The sequence below is a fragment of the Ambystoma mexicanum genome, chromosome 9 (genome assembly GCF_040938575.1).
Source record: "Ambystoma mexicanum isolate Mex_15411 chromosome 9, UKY_AmexF1_1, whole genome shotgun sequence".
Taxonomy (NCBI): Eukaryota; Metazoa; Chordata; class Amphibia; order Caudata; family Ambystomatidae; genus Ambystoma; species Ambystoma mexicanum.
In genome coordinates, this window is record NC_090931.1 from 328,600,689 (window position 1) to 328,617,884 (window position 17,196).

A 17,196-nucleotide genomic window follows, 5' to 3' on the forward strand; every position below is an offset into this window, starting at 1 on the left:
ATTTCCCCAAATGTTATTGACCTGACTTTCATTAGCATTGGTTTGTGTTAAACATTATTTGTGGTCTTGTTTGGAATCAGGGATCTCCGCTTTTAATTTAAGCAAATGACGTAGTTACCCTGCAGCTTCTGTTTTTGTTCTCAGAGACCACTTCCTCTTCTCACTCTAACTTCTTTCCTCTCTCCCACGGCAGGATCACCTTTGCACAAGCAGAGTTCAACCACCGCCCTCAACACCGAGAAATCAAGCTCCAAATACACCGAAGTCGGCGACGAGTTCCTGGGGGACTTCCTGGTGGGCGAGCGTGTCTGGGTGAATGGGGCCAAGCCGGGCGTGATCCACTACTTAGGAGAGACTCAGTTTGCCCCTGGACAGTGGGCGGGCGTTGTCCTAGATGATCTGGTGGGCAAGAACGATGGATCCGTGGGCGGCGTGCGCTACTTCGAGTGCCAGCCTATGCAGGGAATTTTCACCCGACCATCCAAGCTGACCCGGCAGCTCACTACCGAAGGTTCTGGGAGTGATGCCCTGTCCGTTGAGTCCCTTACCACCCAGAACTTATCACTGCATTCTGGGACGGCTACACCTCCACTGACCACCCGGATTGTTCCGCTGAGGGATTGTGTACTGAACAGTTCCATGAAGACTGGAAACGAATCTGGGTCAAACCTTTCCGACAGCGGGTCTGTGAAGAAAGGGGATAAAGACTTGCGCATGGGTGATCGCGTCTTGGTGAGTTGCTTATTTCCATTACCCTAAAACTACGGGAATGTGTTCGCCTATTTCTACACACTTGCAATGTTAAGCAGGGCAGGTCTAAATATGTCACCGTTTCATTTGAAGCGTTATTTTGGAATTTATTTATTTATTTATTTATTCACATTTGTTTAGCGTACAGGCAGCCCGAAGGGCATCGTGGCGCTTGTTACAGAGGTTGAAAATGACTTATTAGACATACAGTGAAGTCATTACTTAGTTACAAGAGGCGAACTGCAGTTGCAGGAGAGGAGGAGGAAAAAGAGCAAACAACGAGAGGGAAGAAAGTGTTAGTTAAACAATGTGGTTTTTAGTTTTTTGCAGAAGGCAGAGAGAGAGGTTTCTGCTCTGAGTGTGCTGGGTAGTGCATTCCATAGCTTAGGGGCAATGTAGGGGAAACTTATTCCACCTGCTCTAGCTCGTTTGATGCGCGGGACCCTAAGTTGGTTGGTGTGACATTGTCTAGTAGGTCTGGTAGAGTGTGATCTGGCTATTGTATCAGACAAGTAGGAGGGGGCTGACAGATTGATACATTTTCGTGTGGTGGTAAAAATTTTGAAGGTAGTACGCTCTTTGACAGGTAACCAATGTGCTGCCTTTCTAGCTTGCGAGATGTGGTCCCGTTTTGGTATATTTAGAGCTGCTCTGAGTGCATTGTTCTGTGTCGTTTGGAGTTTATTAAGATTAGAATTGGAGGTGCCGGCCAGCAGTGCATTACAATAATCTCATTTGGCTCCAATGGTGGCTCTGGCAATAGAAAGGCAGTTATCTTTGGTTAGGAAAGGTTTGATGGAATTAATACGCTTGGTGCTCAGGGGGGAGGCAGAAACAATGGAATTGACTTGCTTGTCCATGGAGAGTGAAGCGTCAATGTGGACTCATAGAGTTTTGACAGAAGTTAGAACTGGGATGACACAATTGTCTATGCAGAAATTGGACTAGAGTGAGTCGAGGTTGGTGAGAGTGGATTTCTGACCAAGGATGAGAATTTCGGTCTTGTCTCCGTTAAGACATAGACCGTTCGTGGCCATCCATGCTTGGATGGTGGCGTATATATTCTGAGAGTGACAGCGTCCTGATGGTAGAGTCCAGTAAGCGGGAGGAGCACTTGGGTATCATCAGCGTAGTTGGTGTAGGTGATCCCAAGTGCGTCCAGCTTATCAAAGAGAGGTTTGGTAAAAAGATTATAGAGGGTAGGAGCCGTATATGAGCCCTGAGGGACCCCATACCTGATGGTGTAGGCTCTGCGTTTGCTATATTGGGAAACACTTTCATCACTCTTCCTTCGAGGAAGGAGGTGATCCAGTTTGTGGCCTGTTTGGAGAAGTGTGCAGCCTGTGTGAGATGGTTTGTGAGGATGGCATGATCGACCAAGTCAAATGCTGCAGAGAGGTCTAGTAGGAGCAGTAGGGCCGGCTTGCCTTTATCTAGGATTTGGGTGATTTGGTTCTTCAAATCTAGTAATGCGGTTTCAGTACCGTGATCTTTGCGGAATCCAGACTGCCTTTTACCTAGGACAGAGTTGTTCTCCAAGTAAGACTGTGGGCCTCATTACACAGATGGCGGTAGGGATTTACCGGTACCGGTAAATCCCTACCGCTTTACTACGAGGTCCCTTTGCGGGTTGGGGGATTTAACGCCTGCTTTTTTCAGGTGTTAAAATCCAACCCGCTAAGGGACCTCGGAGCTAATTACGGCACCGCAAAATTGCGGTGCCGTAATTAGCGCCTTCCCCATTCCCATAGAGCCCTATGGGGCAGAAATGGGAATGGGGAAGGGCAATGGCGGAAAGGGGATTTACCGCCCCTCCAACCTTGGAATGGGGCGGTAAATCCCCTTTCCGCCAAGGCGGTGCCGGTATTTTACCGGCATGAGCCATAGCGCTAATAGCGCCATGGCTCACCGCCTACCGGGTAATGAGGCCCTGTATCTGCATGTGTGCAGCATTATCTAAGATTTTAAGGAGAAATGGAAAAGTTGTAATGGGACGGTAGTTGTTAGGTTGGGCAGAGTCCAGAGTGGGTTTCTTTAAGAGCAGGCACACCCACGCCTCTTTAAGGCTGTCTGGGACTTTGCCCATCTTGAAGGAAGCGTTAATGAATGCTGTGATGATTGGCGTAAGAGGTACAACACACTCCTTAATCATGTTGGGGGGCATATATCGCCTTTGCATTGAGAGGGTTTGAGCTGTTTGAGGATGTGAAGAACGTCCGATTCGGTTATTTGAATGAAATTACATTTTGGGGAGTGCTTGTCTTTAGGGGTATTGAAGGAATGGGTCTGCTGGGGGTGAAGAGCCTTGAAGTGTTCTGCTATTTTATTTTGAAGAAGGTCTATTTTTTTTAGCATAGCTATTTGGATGCTATTGCACCAGGCTTCATCCTTAACAATCTCATCTGTGCAGATTGGAGGAACTGTGAGCTCTTTAAAGATGGTGAATAGCTCTTTTGAGTGGGAGTTGGCTTCTGTGATACACTTATTGTAGGTTTCTGATTTGGCCTTAAATATGGCATTTTTGTATTTTTTTGTAATGCTAACAAAGTTTACTTTGGTGACGTCACAAGGATTGGCCTGCCATGTTTTGAGAGCTTGGTGCTTGCATTGGCGTAGATTTAATAGGTCCTCCGAGAACCATGAGTTGGAGTGATACGATTTTTTTTCTTTTTTGTTTTCAAGGGGAGCTGCAGCGTTGATGGCGTGGGTGAGGGTGTCTTTGAAGATCTCTGCTAGAATGTTGGGGTCAGATGAGAAAGGAGGTGCTAGGGAAGGATTGTTAAGAAAGGGACGTACATTGTCTGCTGTGAGTTTTTTGGCACTTCTGACTTGCTTGGCCGGTGCAGATATTGGCGGTTTGGTATATGTGGAAATGGGAATGCAGAATTGAAGGCAGTTATGATCAGTCCATCGGAGTGCTGTGTTAGAGTTGAAGGTGGAGCCACAGTTGTGATCTGCCACCCAATCTAGGAAATGGCCTTTATCATGGGTTGGAGCTGTTACTTTCTGTGTGAATCCTAAGTCTGTAAGGTCTCTGGCGAGAATGGTTGCTGCTTTGTCTAGTTTGTCATTGTATCCAAGGTTTAGGTCTCCTAGAACCAGTGTTTTGGAAGTTTTTTAAATATTGTTTCCAAAGAGGTGGTTGATTATGCCTGAGAAGTTACTACCGGAGCCTGGAGGTCTGTATATGACATGAATGTTTACTGTATCTTTAGTGGAGAGGGCTAGTTTGGCTGAAAGGATGTCAATCATGTCTTCCCTGGTGGTGGGAGTCTGTCTGATGGCGAGGGTGTCTTTAAAAATTAGTGCGACCCCAGCTCCCGTTTTAGCTAGTCTGTCCTGTCTCAAGAACGAGTATCCTGACGGTATGGCTAGGTTGATGGTAGGGCCAGAGGCTATATGCAGCCATGTTTCTGTTATGGCTAATATATCTAAGTCTTGACTGGTAATAAGATCATTGACTTCTATAGCGCTAGCGAACATTTAGTAGAGCACATTTAAGATGTTGAACCTTCTTAGATTGAGGTGGCCTGAGGTTGGTAGTGGGAGCATGCTTTTTAGTAATGTGATGTCTGAGGGGAGAGAGAGTCTTAACCATATTTAGGCGTTTGGGTGCACTTGCGTGGGGAAAGTGGCAGGTCTTGGCGTGAGTGCGTGATCCTAGATGTGAGTTCCTATGTGTTATCTGCATGGGTGTGGAGATGATGGCTAAGGGGTGTGTGCGTGTTCTGAGTTTTTGCTGCCTAAGTTGGTTCTCGGGCATTGTGGGTGGAGTGGCGTGTGTGATGGTGTGCCCTAATTCCATAATGTGGCTTTGGGCAAGAGGTATGCAATAATACTAGCGGGTATGATGTAGGCTACTAGGCCTATGAAGATGCGCTGTGTGTGGGAGAAGTACATATTGAGATAAGAGTGCGGGTACGAGGCTACTCAATGGATTGAGAGAGGCAGATGCCTGGCAGTGCAGCTTGCAGTGTAGTCTGCTACGAGTGGAGCTTAAGTAGTGTGGGTGGCTATCTTGGAGTCAGTTAGCGTCAGTTAGAGGGCAAGGATCTCACAAAAAATGGCTAGGTAGCCTTAGGACAGTTTTAGCCTTGGTGAGGAGTCCAAGATATCGACATTGGTACAGAATATTTTCACAGAGATATATATTTTCATCTGGTAGCGCCAGATGTATGCTATGTTAACTGTATTTGCGTTACTGCCCAACCCTACGGCGGTATTACCACCGGATCACGGGTTGGGCGGTAACTGTCATTCCCCATTGGGTCCGTGCGGTAATTGCACTGACAATCAGCATTTAAGAGCTACCACCCAACTCGTGATGAGGTCCAAATATAGCTCAACTTCTGACATTTACATAGCCTCTTGGCACCTAGGGACTAGCAAGAGATAGGTTGGATGGGGAATAAAGATAGCAGGAGTAGAGCGAGGAGAGAAAGTCAGCTGTTGCTGTAGCATGGATGTATGCAGATGGAAGGTACCGCAACCCTGTATGCGGGTAAGCCTCTAGGTGTTGGAGTCACGACATCCATTGTGACACAGCCTGTGCATTCTATGGAGTGGGTATGTTCGGTATCAACTGCGAGTTTGTGTGGCCCATACATGCACTTTTAGGTCGTATAAAAGCTGTTTGCCATGCAGTGTTGAAGTGTTCTGAGTTTGTGGAGGGATGTGCTTCCAGTTGTCGGCTGTAGGATAAAAGGTTAGTTCACGGTTGTCCAACTACAGGTCTCGAGGGCCGGATCCATGCCAGGTTTTTAGGATACCCCGCACTAATATTCAGGAGATACATTTTTCAAACAATGATTCTAAATGCATGCACATTTTGCCTCATTAATATCAATGTGGGATATCCTGGAAACCCATCCAGATTTGGGCCCTCGAGGCCTGCGGTTGGACAACCCTGGGTTAGTTGGTAGGTTGTATTGGGAGTGGGCAAGGTGATGGAACAGGGCACTTCCAATGGGAGCCTTCAAACTATCTGGTCCACCAGCGCCCAATTTTAAATGGCATATTGTAAGACAATTGGTTAACGCTGAGTGTTCGCCCAGTTTATACTTTGCCAATGGGCATGAACACACATTGAATGCAGAATAGCGTATAAAAACCAGAATATTATAGTAGAATTTCCACTTAGCGGAACCAGTCAGCAGGGTATTGTTGCACTTGTGATTCTCATGTCATTTGCTACATGTTTGGCCGCATTGTATCATCACCTTATGTTCGGAGCAATGCTGCGATTGGAGTATCAGGCAGGTTTTAGAATTGAAGAGAGGCCCTGGGAAAAGACTACCAATTGCCAACCCACTGACATATCGTAGCTTAACATTGCATAATATAGCCTAGCAGGAATAACACCTGCTCATCCAAGAGTGTCTCCTTCTGATCCTCTTCCCTCTTATCTCATTCCACATGTCTATCCCCATCGTCTTCCTTATCTTACTTCACTCATTAATTCTTCTCTTTCTAACTCAGTTTTCCCTGCTAGCGTTAAGCATGCTCTTATTCTCCCGATTCTAAAAAAAAAGACTCTTGACCCTTCCACGCCTGCTAATTTTCACCCAATTTCACTTCCTCCTTTTCTCTCTAAATTTCTTGAGCGGGCTGCATATGCCCAGGTTGCCAGTTTCCTAAATCTTAGTTCTCTTCTACCACCTCTCATATCTGGATTCAGTCCTTCTCATTCTGCTGAGACAGCTCCTTTGCATGTCTCTAACTCTCTTCCCTATGCTCGTCATTCTAAGCTCTCCTCTATACGTATTCTTCTCGATCTATCTGTGGTATTCGATACTGTTAATCACACTCTTCTTATTTCCTACCTTTCTTCTTTGGGTATTACTGGGTTTGTCCTTCAATGGCTCTGCCCCTATCTTTCTCAGCGGTCCTATTCTGTAACTTGGGCTGGACACACCTCTTCCTCACTTCCTCTTCTCTAGAGTGCCCCTCATGGTTCTGTACTTGGTCCTCTCCTTTTGTCTCTCTTCACTGCCCCTCTCTCTGCTCTTATTTCTTCATTTAATCTTTCCTTTCATCTGTATGCAGATGATACACACATCTTTCTCTCTTTTTCTTTCTTTGACTCTATTCTACACTCCACTGTATCAACTTGCCTTTCTGCTGTCCAAAACTGGATGTCTTCTCCTTTTCCACACCTCAATCCTTCTAAGACTGAGGTTCTGTTTTTTCCGGCTTCAACTATTCCGTCTACTCTTCCTCCCTTGTCTCTCTTTTCTACTCCTTCCTCTCGGCCCTTTTCCTCTTCTGCACACAATTTGGGGGTTGTCTTTGATCCCTCTCTTTCCTTTAAACTGCATTTCTCTTCTATTGCTCGGCCCTGTCGCTATGCCCATTTTAAAATCTGTCGTGATCGCCCCTATCTCCCATTTCATGCTGCTAAACTTCTGTTGTGCCTGGTCTTTTCTCGTATCGACTACTGCTCTTCTCTTCTTCTTAGCCTTGCTGTCTCGCATCTTCTTCCCAGCCAATCTGTTTATAATTCTTCGGGTCGTCTTCTCTTCACTTTTCCTTTTCATTCCTCTATCACATCTTCTTTATTGTCTATTCCACTGCTTCTCTTTGAATCACGTCTACTCTGCCATTTTCTTTCTATTGTTTTAAATGCCGTCACGGTTTGGCTCCTCCTTATCTCACCTGGAGCACATTTACAGCAGCATTTAAGCAATGAACTATCAGCAGACTGCTTAGAAATAACACTGGCAGTCAAAGTTTAATGTTACTGCTTGATAGAGCTAGCTGAAAAGGATCCCAGGAGGATGTTTTGGGGGTAGGAAGAGACAGGCAGTGGTTGAGAATACCTATTTGGTTTAGCATTGCTGTGGGCAGTCAGTGGGTGTGTAAATAACCAAAAAACACACACAAACTGTGTGTTTCTCCTCCCATGGCATCTCCCTCCTATCTGTACTCCAATGTAATAGTTTTGGCTTATAAGTAGCGCTTCAGCAGTTATAGCTAAAACCAAAAAATAGTCCAATGTCCAGATGTAACAAAATTGGAAATTACTGATGTGACACAGGTACTACGAGGGCTTGAAGAGTAAACACGGGTTATGAGTGAAGGACAAAGGGACTCCAGTAACATCAGGTTGGTAGGGACTTGGACGATGCGTAGAAGATGGTGTTGTGCACGGGGTGAAGATGATTGGCAGTCAGGAGTTGTCAGCGAGGAAGCAGCCAGAGAAAAGGGTTGGGCGAACGAGGAAAAGAAGACACAGAGCTAAGAAGCATCAGAAGGACATGAAAAGCAGGAGGAGGAAATTAGAGCTGAAAGGACTGAAGTATTGATGTGGAGGAATGGAGTATCCGGCATAGATCTCTGAGCGACACCGCACAAACGTGAAAAGGAAGCAGGGACATCTCCAGCCCAGGAGACTGAATAAGCACGATTAGAGAAGAAAGCCAAGAAAGAACTGCCCCAGAGAGCCCACAAGTGTGTCCAGCAAGAAAGGGTGATCCGCGTAAGAAGTGGTGAGAGCTTAGAGCGCTCAGTTACAGGCAAGCGAGCAGTCAGTTGAGGGGGGAAGGAATTACATGTGTGGAAATAAATACCCATCAACTCATTCGGCGACAAAAAAAGGGGCCAGAGAAAGAAATGTGGAGCTGCTGCTCTTTGCCTCCCTCACCACCAAGGCCCAGATGCCTTGCATAGTGTGTGTACTTACCTTACCGAAGGCACAGCTAGGATAGAACCACCTTCAGGGGCCTCTGCAGAGTCTGGGGTTGGGCTGCAGGTATGGCAAGTGCAGGAAAGGCTAGGTTGTGGCTTGATCAGGGGCAGTGCCTGCATGTGTACAGGCTGCTCATTGTATGCCAGGGCCCATTTTAAGCTGTGGTAATGCTAGGCCGCTGCTTAAGGCATAACCAGCAGGTAGCAATATATTTTGTCAGTTTCCAGTGCTAGGAAGGGGTCAGCAAAGTGTTACTTCACTTAGGTTGTTCCCAACCACTGCATGCCCTTGATACTGAGAGCTTTAAGTGGGATACTAAATCGAGTGGGAGGGGTCTCTGAAAGGGGGTGTGTGTTAGGACACCTACCTGTGCTGGGCGGCGGGGCCCTGGGGGGCGTACTGGTTCCTGGCGTTTGTACCCACGTCTTAGATTGTGGGGAAGACGCGTCGCTCCGGGCACAGTTTCCCGGCGGATTTGCTCTGTCCTGGCCCGTGTGGGGCACGGTTGTCGTTCGCGCATCGGTTCGAACGGGTTTGCGTTCCAAACCTCGTTCGCGCGGCGACGCCTACTCGCGCATGCGCATTGCCGCGCGATTCAAGCCTCGTTCTCACACAGGACCGCTATTTAAGCAATCCGAATTGGTATTCCCATCGCGTCTCAACGCGGTTGGTTCCCTTCCGCCACGCTCCCTGGTTCCGTGATCCGTTGGTCCTGATCCAGTGCCTGGGCCTTGTCCTTTCTTGCCCCAACTCCCCTCTCTGGCCTTTCCTTCCCCTTCCTGTCCTCTTGTGTACTCCTGTCTCCTTCCTGGGGGTCCTCCCTGCTTCCATCCTTGCCTGTATTGCCCGCCTCCTGCTGAGTCTCCTGTGGCCCTGGACTGCCTCTCCAGCTCCCCGTCTTGTTACCTTGGACCCCGGCTTACCTGCACCTGTATCTTAGACTCTTTGCTTACCGGCATTGATTCCTTGGACTCTCAGCTTGCCGGTATAAGCTACCTTATACCATCCTGGATAACTGCTTGGGATACTTTGCCGATACCTGCCAACAACATCTACGACCTTCCCAGTCAGTGCTTGCACTGTTCTGACGCCACGTTAATCTTGGGAAGCGTCATCCGTGGCGTCAGGAGCGGGCCCCAGTTCAATCCTGTATTACAGGACGGATCCGGGGTTGGTTCTTTACGTTACTACTCTTCAGTTGCGAAGACTTCATCAGCTACGAGTCTACCTCTACCACGACCTGGCTACCTCAGCACGCAAGACTTCTGGTGATACAGGTACGCCCCGTCCTCGGGATACGCAACTTAACAGATTGAGACGCCTTATCCCCAGTTCTGTGACGGAGATGGAGGAATCCCAGGTGATCCATGACGAAGTTAGAGCTTTAAGGGCAGAAATGGCGGTATTACGTCAGGAGAATCTCAATCTCCGCCAGATGGTTATGCAAGGAAACCCTGTGGAGACACCCATGGCTACCACCGCATCCATGAAGTTTGATGGTGATCCTAGGCGTGTGGCGGAATTCTGCAACCATTGCAGGATACATTTTCTGTTCCGGGCATCACATTTCACACAAGAAAAGGCTAAGATTGGCTACATATTGGGAAACCTAACTGGAAGTGCCTTGGCTTGGGCTTCTCCCTTGGTATCAGCTAACAGCCCCATTCTCAACGATTTCGTGGCATTTGAGAAAGCATTTTTGGAGGTATTCCAATCTCCCAATTTGGCAGTTACGGCACAGAATCAGTTGATGGATTTAAAACAAGGATCCAGTGATATCATCACATATATAAGTCGGTTTCGTCAATTGGCTACGGACTCTCAATGGCCCGAAGTAACGCAGAAGACCCTGTTCAGACGTGGCCTAAGAGAAGAATACAAAGACGAGTTACTTCACATACCCGAACCTGAGACTCTGCCGTTGCTCCAGGAACAGGTCCTGCGTATTGATCATCGCCTGGCCGAACGAAGAGGCGAAAGACGTCGGTTAGAGAGGTTCCTTCCCCGACCTCTTCCTCAGGCTGGAAGTGCACCCGTCAGTTCAGAGATGGGTCTAGAACCCATGCAGCTAGGAGCACTCAGAGGACCATTATCGGAGGCTGAGAAAAGACGTAGGAGAAGTCTCCGTCTTTGTTTGTATTGTGGTACAGCTGGACATTTTCTCAGCGCTTGTCCGTTGCGACCAAACAAGAAGGTGGGAAACTAGGAGGCCTGTCGCGACAGAGGAAGGCAGTGACAGGCCCTTCGATCTCTTCAGTCCTTCCCATTCCTGTGACGACCCATCCACCCATGACTCCGGTGGCTCTTATGGCTCTTCAGATCCGGGTTACCTGGCAGAGTAAATCAGTGATCGTAATGGGTCTTCTGGATTGTGGAGCCTCAGGTAATTATGTGGACTTTGAATTTTCCAAGAAGAACGGGATACCGCTGCTTGACAAGGATTGTGTTACCTTGGTGGAGGTAATTGATGGAACCCCGTTGGCCTCCGGTCCAGTTCGTCAACATACCGGAATTCTACAACTCCAGATAGCCGAACACCACGAACTGATTTCTCTTGACGTGATTAAATCACCCTCATACCCGATAATACTGGGGTTACCGTGGCTATTACATCATAATCCCATTATTGATTGGGTTTCCCGTACCCTGACCTTTGCTTCCAATCGATGTAGTCGGGAGTGTAACACCTTCGGACCTAGCACCGGATCTTCCACGATTGCTACTCAGACAGAAGGATCAGGACCACTTCAAGTATGTACCTTGTCTTCGGTACCTTCCGACTACAACGATTACCATGAGGTATTTTCTGAACCTGGTACCATACCTCTGCCACCACACAGAGACTTTGATTGTGCCATAGATCTACTACCCGATGCAGTAATTCCTCATGGCAAATTGTATTCTCTATCACCCCACGAGAGGGAGGTCCTGCAGGAATACTTGGATGACTGTCTTCGGAAAGGTTATATAACACCTTCTAAGTCACCTGCGGGATTCCCTTTGTTCTTTGTGAAAAAGAAGGAGGGCACTTTACGGCCTTGTGTGGACTATAGGCAATTAAATGACATCACACGAAAGGATCGATATCCATTGCCCCTGATACGCAACATTATGGAGTCTTTACGGGATGCCCGTATATTTTCTAAATTGGATCTCCGAGGGGCATACCATCTAGTACGTATCAAGCCGGGCGATGAGTGGAAAACGGCTTTCAAGACCACAGCAGGGCATTTCGAGTATCGTGTAATGCCGTTTGGTCTGTGCAACGCTCCAGCCGTTTTTCAACGGCTGATGGATGACATTTTCTCGGATTTGATTGGTGTGTCCGTATGGGTCTATCTCGATGATATCTTGATATTCTCCAAAGAGAAAGAGGAACATCTACGTCATGTGAAGGAGGTCCTTGGTCGGTTACATCACAATCATTTATACGCCAAAGCGGAGAAATGTCTCTTTCATCAGAGGACTATCGAATTTCTTGGATATGTTATTAGTGAATCCGGAATACACATGGATCCTGCCAAGGTAAGGGCGATTCAGGAATGGAGACAACCTTACGATCTGAAATCTCTTCAGCGTTTCTTAGGATTCGCCAATTTTTACCGGCGTTTCATACCTGCCTATTCGGAAGTAGCCGCGCCTTTGTCTGATTTGACCAGCAACAAGACTCCGTTCAGATGGACTACAGCAGCAACCAATGCTTTCAAGAGACTGAAGGAGGCATACAGTTCTTCCCCAATTTTACATCATCCGGATGAGAACAGGCCATTCATCGTGGAGGCGGATGCTTCCGATTTTGCGGTTGGGGCTGTTCTTCTTCAAGACGATCCTCAGATAGGATTGGAGGTTCCTGTTGCCTATTATTCCCGGAAGCTAACATCCAGCGAACGGAATTATGCAATCATTGAAAAGGAGTTATTGGCCATAAAGATTGCATTCGAGGAATGGCGTCACCATCTTCTGGGAGGAAGATTCTCTGTGGAAGTACGTACTGATCACCGGAACCTACAGTATCTACGTTCCTTACAGTGTCGTACTTCTCGTTTGGCTCGTTGGGCCTTGTTCTTCTCCCAGTTTGATTTCACGATTTCCTACATCCCTCAGTCACGTAATTTGAAGGCTGACGCTCTCTCCCGCTCCTTGGAAAACAACGTTGAGCCAGATCATCGAACTCAACAATTACTTCCTTCCAAACACTTTTTGTTGGTCATAACTCAATGCTTGGATACCATTCTACGGGACACTCAAAAGGACCCCAAGTATTCCTTATTTCTTCAACACCCTTCTATTAGGGAGAACGGTGGTCTACTTTTCTTTCACACTCGGTTATACCTCCCCACTGAAGTACTTCGGACCGCCGTCCTGCAAGCATTACACGACTCTAAGATCGGGGGACATCGCGGCATTCGATCCACTCAGGAACTGGTTTCTCGTCAATTTTGGTGGCCAGGATGGGCCAGGCAGACAAGAGAATATGTGGAATGTTGCCCAGTGTGTGCCCAGGTCAAGATTCCACGAAAGAAACCCATAGGACTTCTCCAACCCACCGAGAGAGCACCTTATCCTTGGCATACTATTGCCACCGATTTCATCGTGGACCTCCCTCCCTCGGAAGAAAATACATGCATCATGGTAGTCATCGATAGTTTTTCTAAACTAGCCCATTTCATTCCATTCCGGAAGGTACCTTCAGCCGGTAGTATGGCTCAGGCCTTTTTACATTCTGTTTATCGCTTACATGGACTTCCTGAGAAGATTATTTCAGACCGTGGATCACAGTTCATTTCTGCCTTTTGGAAACAACTCTGCCGTCACTTGGGTGTCCAGCGTGCTCTCAGTTCCGGCTATCATCCACAAACCAATGGCCTGACCGAGCGGACAAATCAGACTTTGGAGCAATACTTACGCTGTTTTTCCAATGCTTCTCAATCCAACTGGGCAAAACATCTGGATCTAGCTGAGGTGGCTTATAACAATTCCAAACACTCGGCCACTGGAATGAGTCCTTTCTATTGTTCCTCAGGTCTACATCCCAAATTGATTCCGTTTCATCCTGTTCCTTCCAGTACGGTTCCCTCCGCTGATCAAATGGTTGCTGTCATCCAGAAGAATCAGACACAGGCCACAGGAGCTCTCGCCAAGGCGTGTGCGAGTATGAAGGCACAGGCTGATAGAGGTAGGAGTAGTGAACCAGCTTTTCTGGTTGGGGACATGGTATGGCTCTCTTCTAGAAACTTACCAGTACGCAATCTCCCAACTAAATTAGCACCCCGTTTTCTGGGACCTTTTCGGGTAGTTAGACGGATCTCTTCTGTAGCTTTCAAATTGGATTTGCCGCAGTCTTGGCGGATTCACCCCGTCTTCCATGTGTCTCTCCTCAAGCCGTTTCGGTCTGATCCGTACGGTCGTTCACATTCTCGGCCTGCGGCCATTGATGTGGGGGGCACTCCGGAATTCGAGGTACAAGAGATTTGTGACTCCCGTTTCTTCCGGGGTAGGCTTCAGTTCTTGGTGGACTGGAAGGGTTACCCTGCTTGTGATCGGACTTGGGAACCCTGTGTGAACATTCATGCCCCCCGTCTACTACGGGAATTTTTTCGTAGGAATCCTTGGAAGCCGGGTGCTCCGGGTCTTTCTGGTGGGGAGCATAGTGTTAGGACACCTACCTGTGCTGGGCGGCGGGGCCCTGGGGGGCGTACTGGTTCCTGGCGTTTGTACCCACGTCTTAGATTGTGGGGAAGACGCGTCGCTCCGGGCACAGTTTCCCGGCGGATTTGCTCTGTCCTGGCCCGTGTGGGGCACGGTTGTCGTTCGCGCATCGGTTCGAACGGGTTTGCGTTCCAAACCTCGTTCGCGCGGCGACGCCTACTCGCGCATGCGCATTGCCGCGCGATTCAAGCCTCGTTCTCACACAGGACCGCTATTTAAGCAATCCGAATTGGTATTCCCATCGCGTCTCAACGCGGTTGGTTCCCTTCCGCCACGCTCCCTGGTTCCGTGATCCGTTGGTCCTGATCCAGTGCCTGGGCCTTGTCCTTTCTTGCCCCAACTCCCCTCTCTGGCCTTTCCTTCCCCTTCCTGTCCTCTTGTGTACTCCTGTCTCCTTCCTGGGGGTCCTCCCTGCTTCCATCCTTGCCTGTATTGCCCGCCTCCTGCTGAGTCTCCTGTGGCCCTGGACTGCCTCTCCAGCTCCCCGTCTTGTTACCTTGGACCCCGGCTTACCTGCACCTGTATCTTAGACTCTTTGCTTACCGGCATTGATTCCTTGGACTCTCAGCTTGCCGGTATAAGCTACCTTATACCATCCTGGATAACTGCTTGGGATACTTTGCCGATACCTGCCAACAACATCTACGACCTTCCCAGTCAGTGCTTGCACTGTTCTGACGCCACGTTAATCTTGGGAAGCGTCATCCGTGGCGTCAGGAGCGGGCCCCAGTTCAATCCTGTATTACAGGACGGATCCGGGGTTGGTTCTTTACGTTACTACTCTTCAGTTGCGAAGACTTCATCAGCTACGAGTCTACCTCTACCACGACCTGGCTACCTCAGCACGCAAGACTTCTGGTGATACAGGTACGCCCCGTCCTCGGGATACGCAACTTAACAGTGTGGACAAATAGGACTGGCCATGGACTAAAAGGAGAACCAGGTGGCTTTGGCAAAGACCACCTGCCCCAAACAAGCAGTACATCACATCATGAGGCCCAGGCTTGTACTTTGGAACACTCAGCATTGCCATAGGTGGTCCTGTCTGAATTCTGCAAATAAAGCTCCCTTTCTTTCAGTTTCTTTATCAAAAATCTGTTTCTCCGTGGAGATATCGGCAATATATCAGTGACTAAACCACCTTCATTTATTTATTTATTGGTTCTTGTTTGTGTAGTGCACCACATGCCCACAGGTCATAGAGCCAGGGGGGAGTCAGCTGGAGTAGCAACACAGACTAATCCGAGGATTGATTAAAAAACATGGTTTTTAATCCCTTTTTGAAATCCAAGGTAGAAGCAATAGACCGAAGGGTCAACGGGAGGGAATTCCAAGCAATCGGACCATGCACATCAAAGCTCAGTCCACCCGCCGTAACCAATCTAAACCTTGACTGAACAAGCATGAGCTGATTCTCCGATCTGAGAGAGCGGGTAGGGAGATACCGCTTGAGATGGGCTGAAAGATATTTGGGTGCAGTATCTGACGGACACTTATGAGTCAATGTAAGGATCTTACGAGTCACTCAGTGTTTTACTGGCAGCCAGTGCAGTTTTCACCTTGCTTGTGTGATATGTGCGCGTTTAGCCAGACGTGTAATGGCGCGCACAGCACCATTCTGGGTAACGTGAAGATAAGACTGGGCAGACTGAATACAGCCACTCAGCAGGCTATTACAGTAATCAAGTCTTGAATTTATGGGGACCGTGGCCAGAATGGCTACATTTTCTGTTGACGCATACGGTCGGATGTTACTGAACAACTTATTGACGAGGCCACAGGAACTACATATCTGATTCACATGATTCCTCATGGCTAGTTCAGAATCAAATGTGATGCCCAGAGTTTTCACTTTCTTAGACACCGGAATAACGGCATTCAAAATGGTGAAGCTAAGATACTATAAGGGGAGAATTTTAAGTTTGGGAGAAGATGCCACAATAAGCAGCTCCGTTTTAGTGGCATTAAGGGCCAACAAGTTAACAGCCATCCACTTGTGGAGGGCAGCCTCAATCTGATTCAATCTGGTGGAATCAGTGACATAGTGTCCTGAAAATTTAATGACAACCTGAGTGTTATCTGCATAATTTGCGTAGTGGACACCCAGGTTGTCCAACAGTACCAAAAAAGGAAGAATGGAGACATTAAAAAGAGATGGGGAGATACAAGAGCCCTGAGGCACCCATAAGTGATGAAAGAGGGCCTGGAGTGGGGATCCCTGCTGACCACTCTGGCCTGTCGTGGTCTCAGAAAAGAGGAGATCCATGAAGGTGCAAAGCTGGAACAGCCAACCACTGATTGGAGCCGTTCCACTAGAAGGGAATAGTCCACAAGATCGAAAGCTGACGAAAAATCGAGAAGCATCAGCATGGCAGAGTGACCTTGATCCACTATATTCAGGAGATTAGCTTTAAGATTGAGAAGGGCAGTCTCTGTCCCCTGGCGGGATCTAAAACCGGACTGATGAGTGCCCAGGATATTATTCTGCTCGAGAAAGTCCTGGAATTGTATATATGCCGCTTTGTCCAATATCTTTAGGATAAACGGGACGTTGGTGATAGGGAAATAACTCTGTTGCAAAGGTGTCTAAATTCTCCTTTTTAAGAACAGGGGAGATCCATGCATCCTTGAGAAGACCAGGAGCAGAATCTTCTAAAAAAAAGACAGATTGACACGTTTTGTGACCCAGGGGCATAATAGGTTGAAGCATTTGATAAAGAGGCTGGATGGACAGACAGCCCCATAACGCGAGGTTGGTTTCATTTGCGAGACCAACTGAGCAATAAAAAGTTCAGTACAGGGGGAGAATGAAAAGATGTGGTGTGTAGCCGTGGACGAGAGGGGCGATTCACCAGAACCTTAGAATGCATTGCTGGAGTTAAGAGAATTCCTTAGCACAAGGGTGGCATTTTGATGCACAGCAACTTTCTTAATAAAGGCGCTGTGAATCGATTGACACCAGTCGTTGTTTTTGACAGGGCCAGGCACCTGACAAGGATTTGTTTTAAATTCGTTATGTATCTCAAAGAGCTCCTTTGAGCTGGACTTGG

The 17,196-nt window shown here is 47.9% G+C and overlaps 1 protein-coding gene across 4 annotated transcripts in view; it reads left to right on the forward strand.

Annotated features, from left to right (window-relative positions):
• Nucleotides 1-17,196, forward strand: part of CLIP2 (CAP-Gly domain containing linker protein 2) — a 705,753-nt gene that overhangs the window by 257,654 nt on the left and 430,903 nt on the right. For all 4 annotated transcript variants that reach the window (XM_069614741.1, XM_069614743.1, XM_069614740.1 and 1 more), the window contains one exon: nucleotides 194-732. In XM_069614741.1, coding sequence (XP_069470842.1) covers nucleotides 194-732 — 539 coding nt within the window. The remainder of the gene's footprint in view (nucleotides 1-193; nucleotides 733-17,196) is intronic.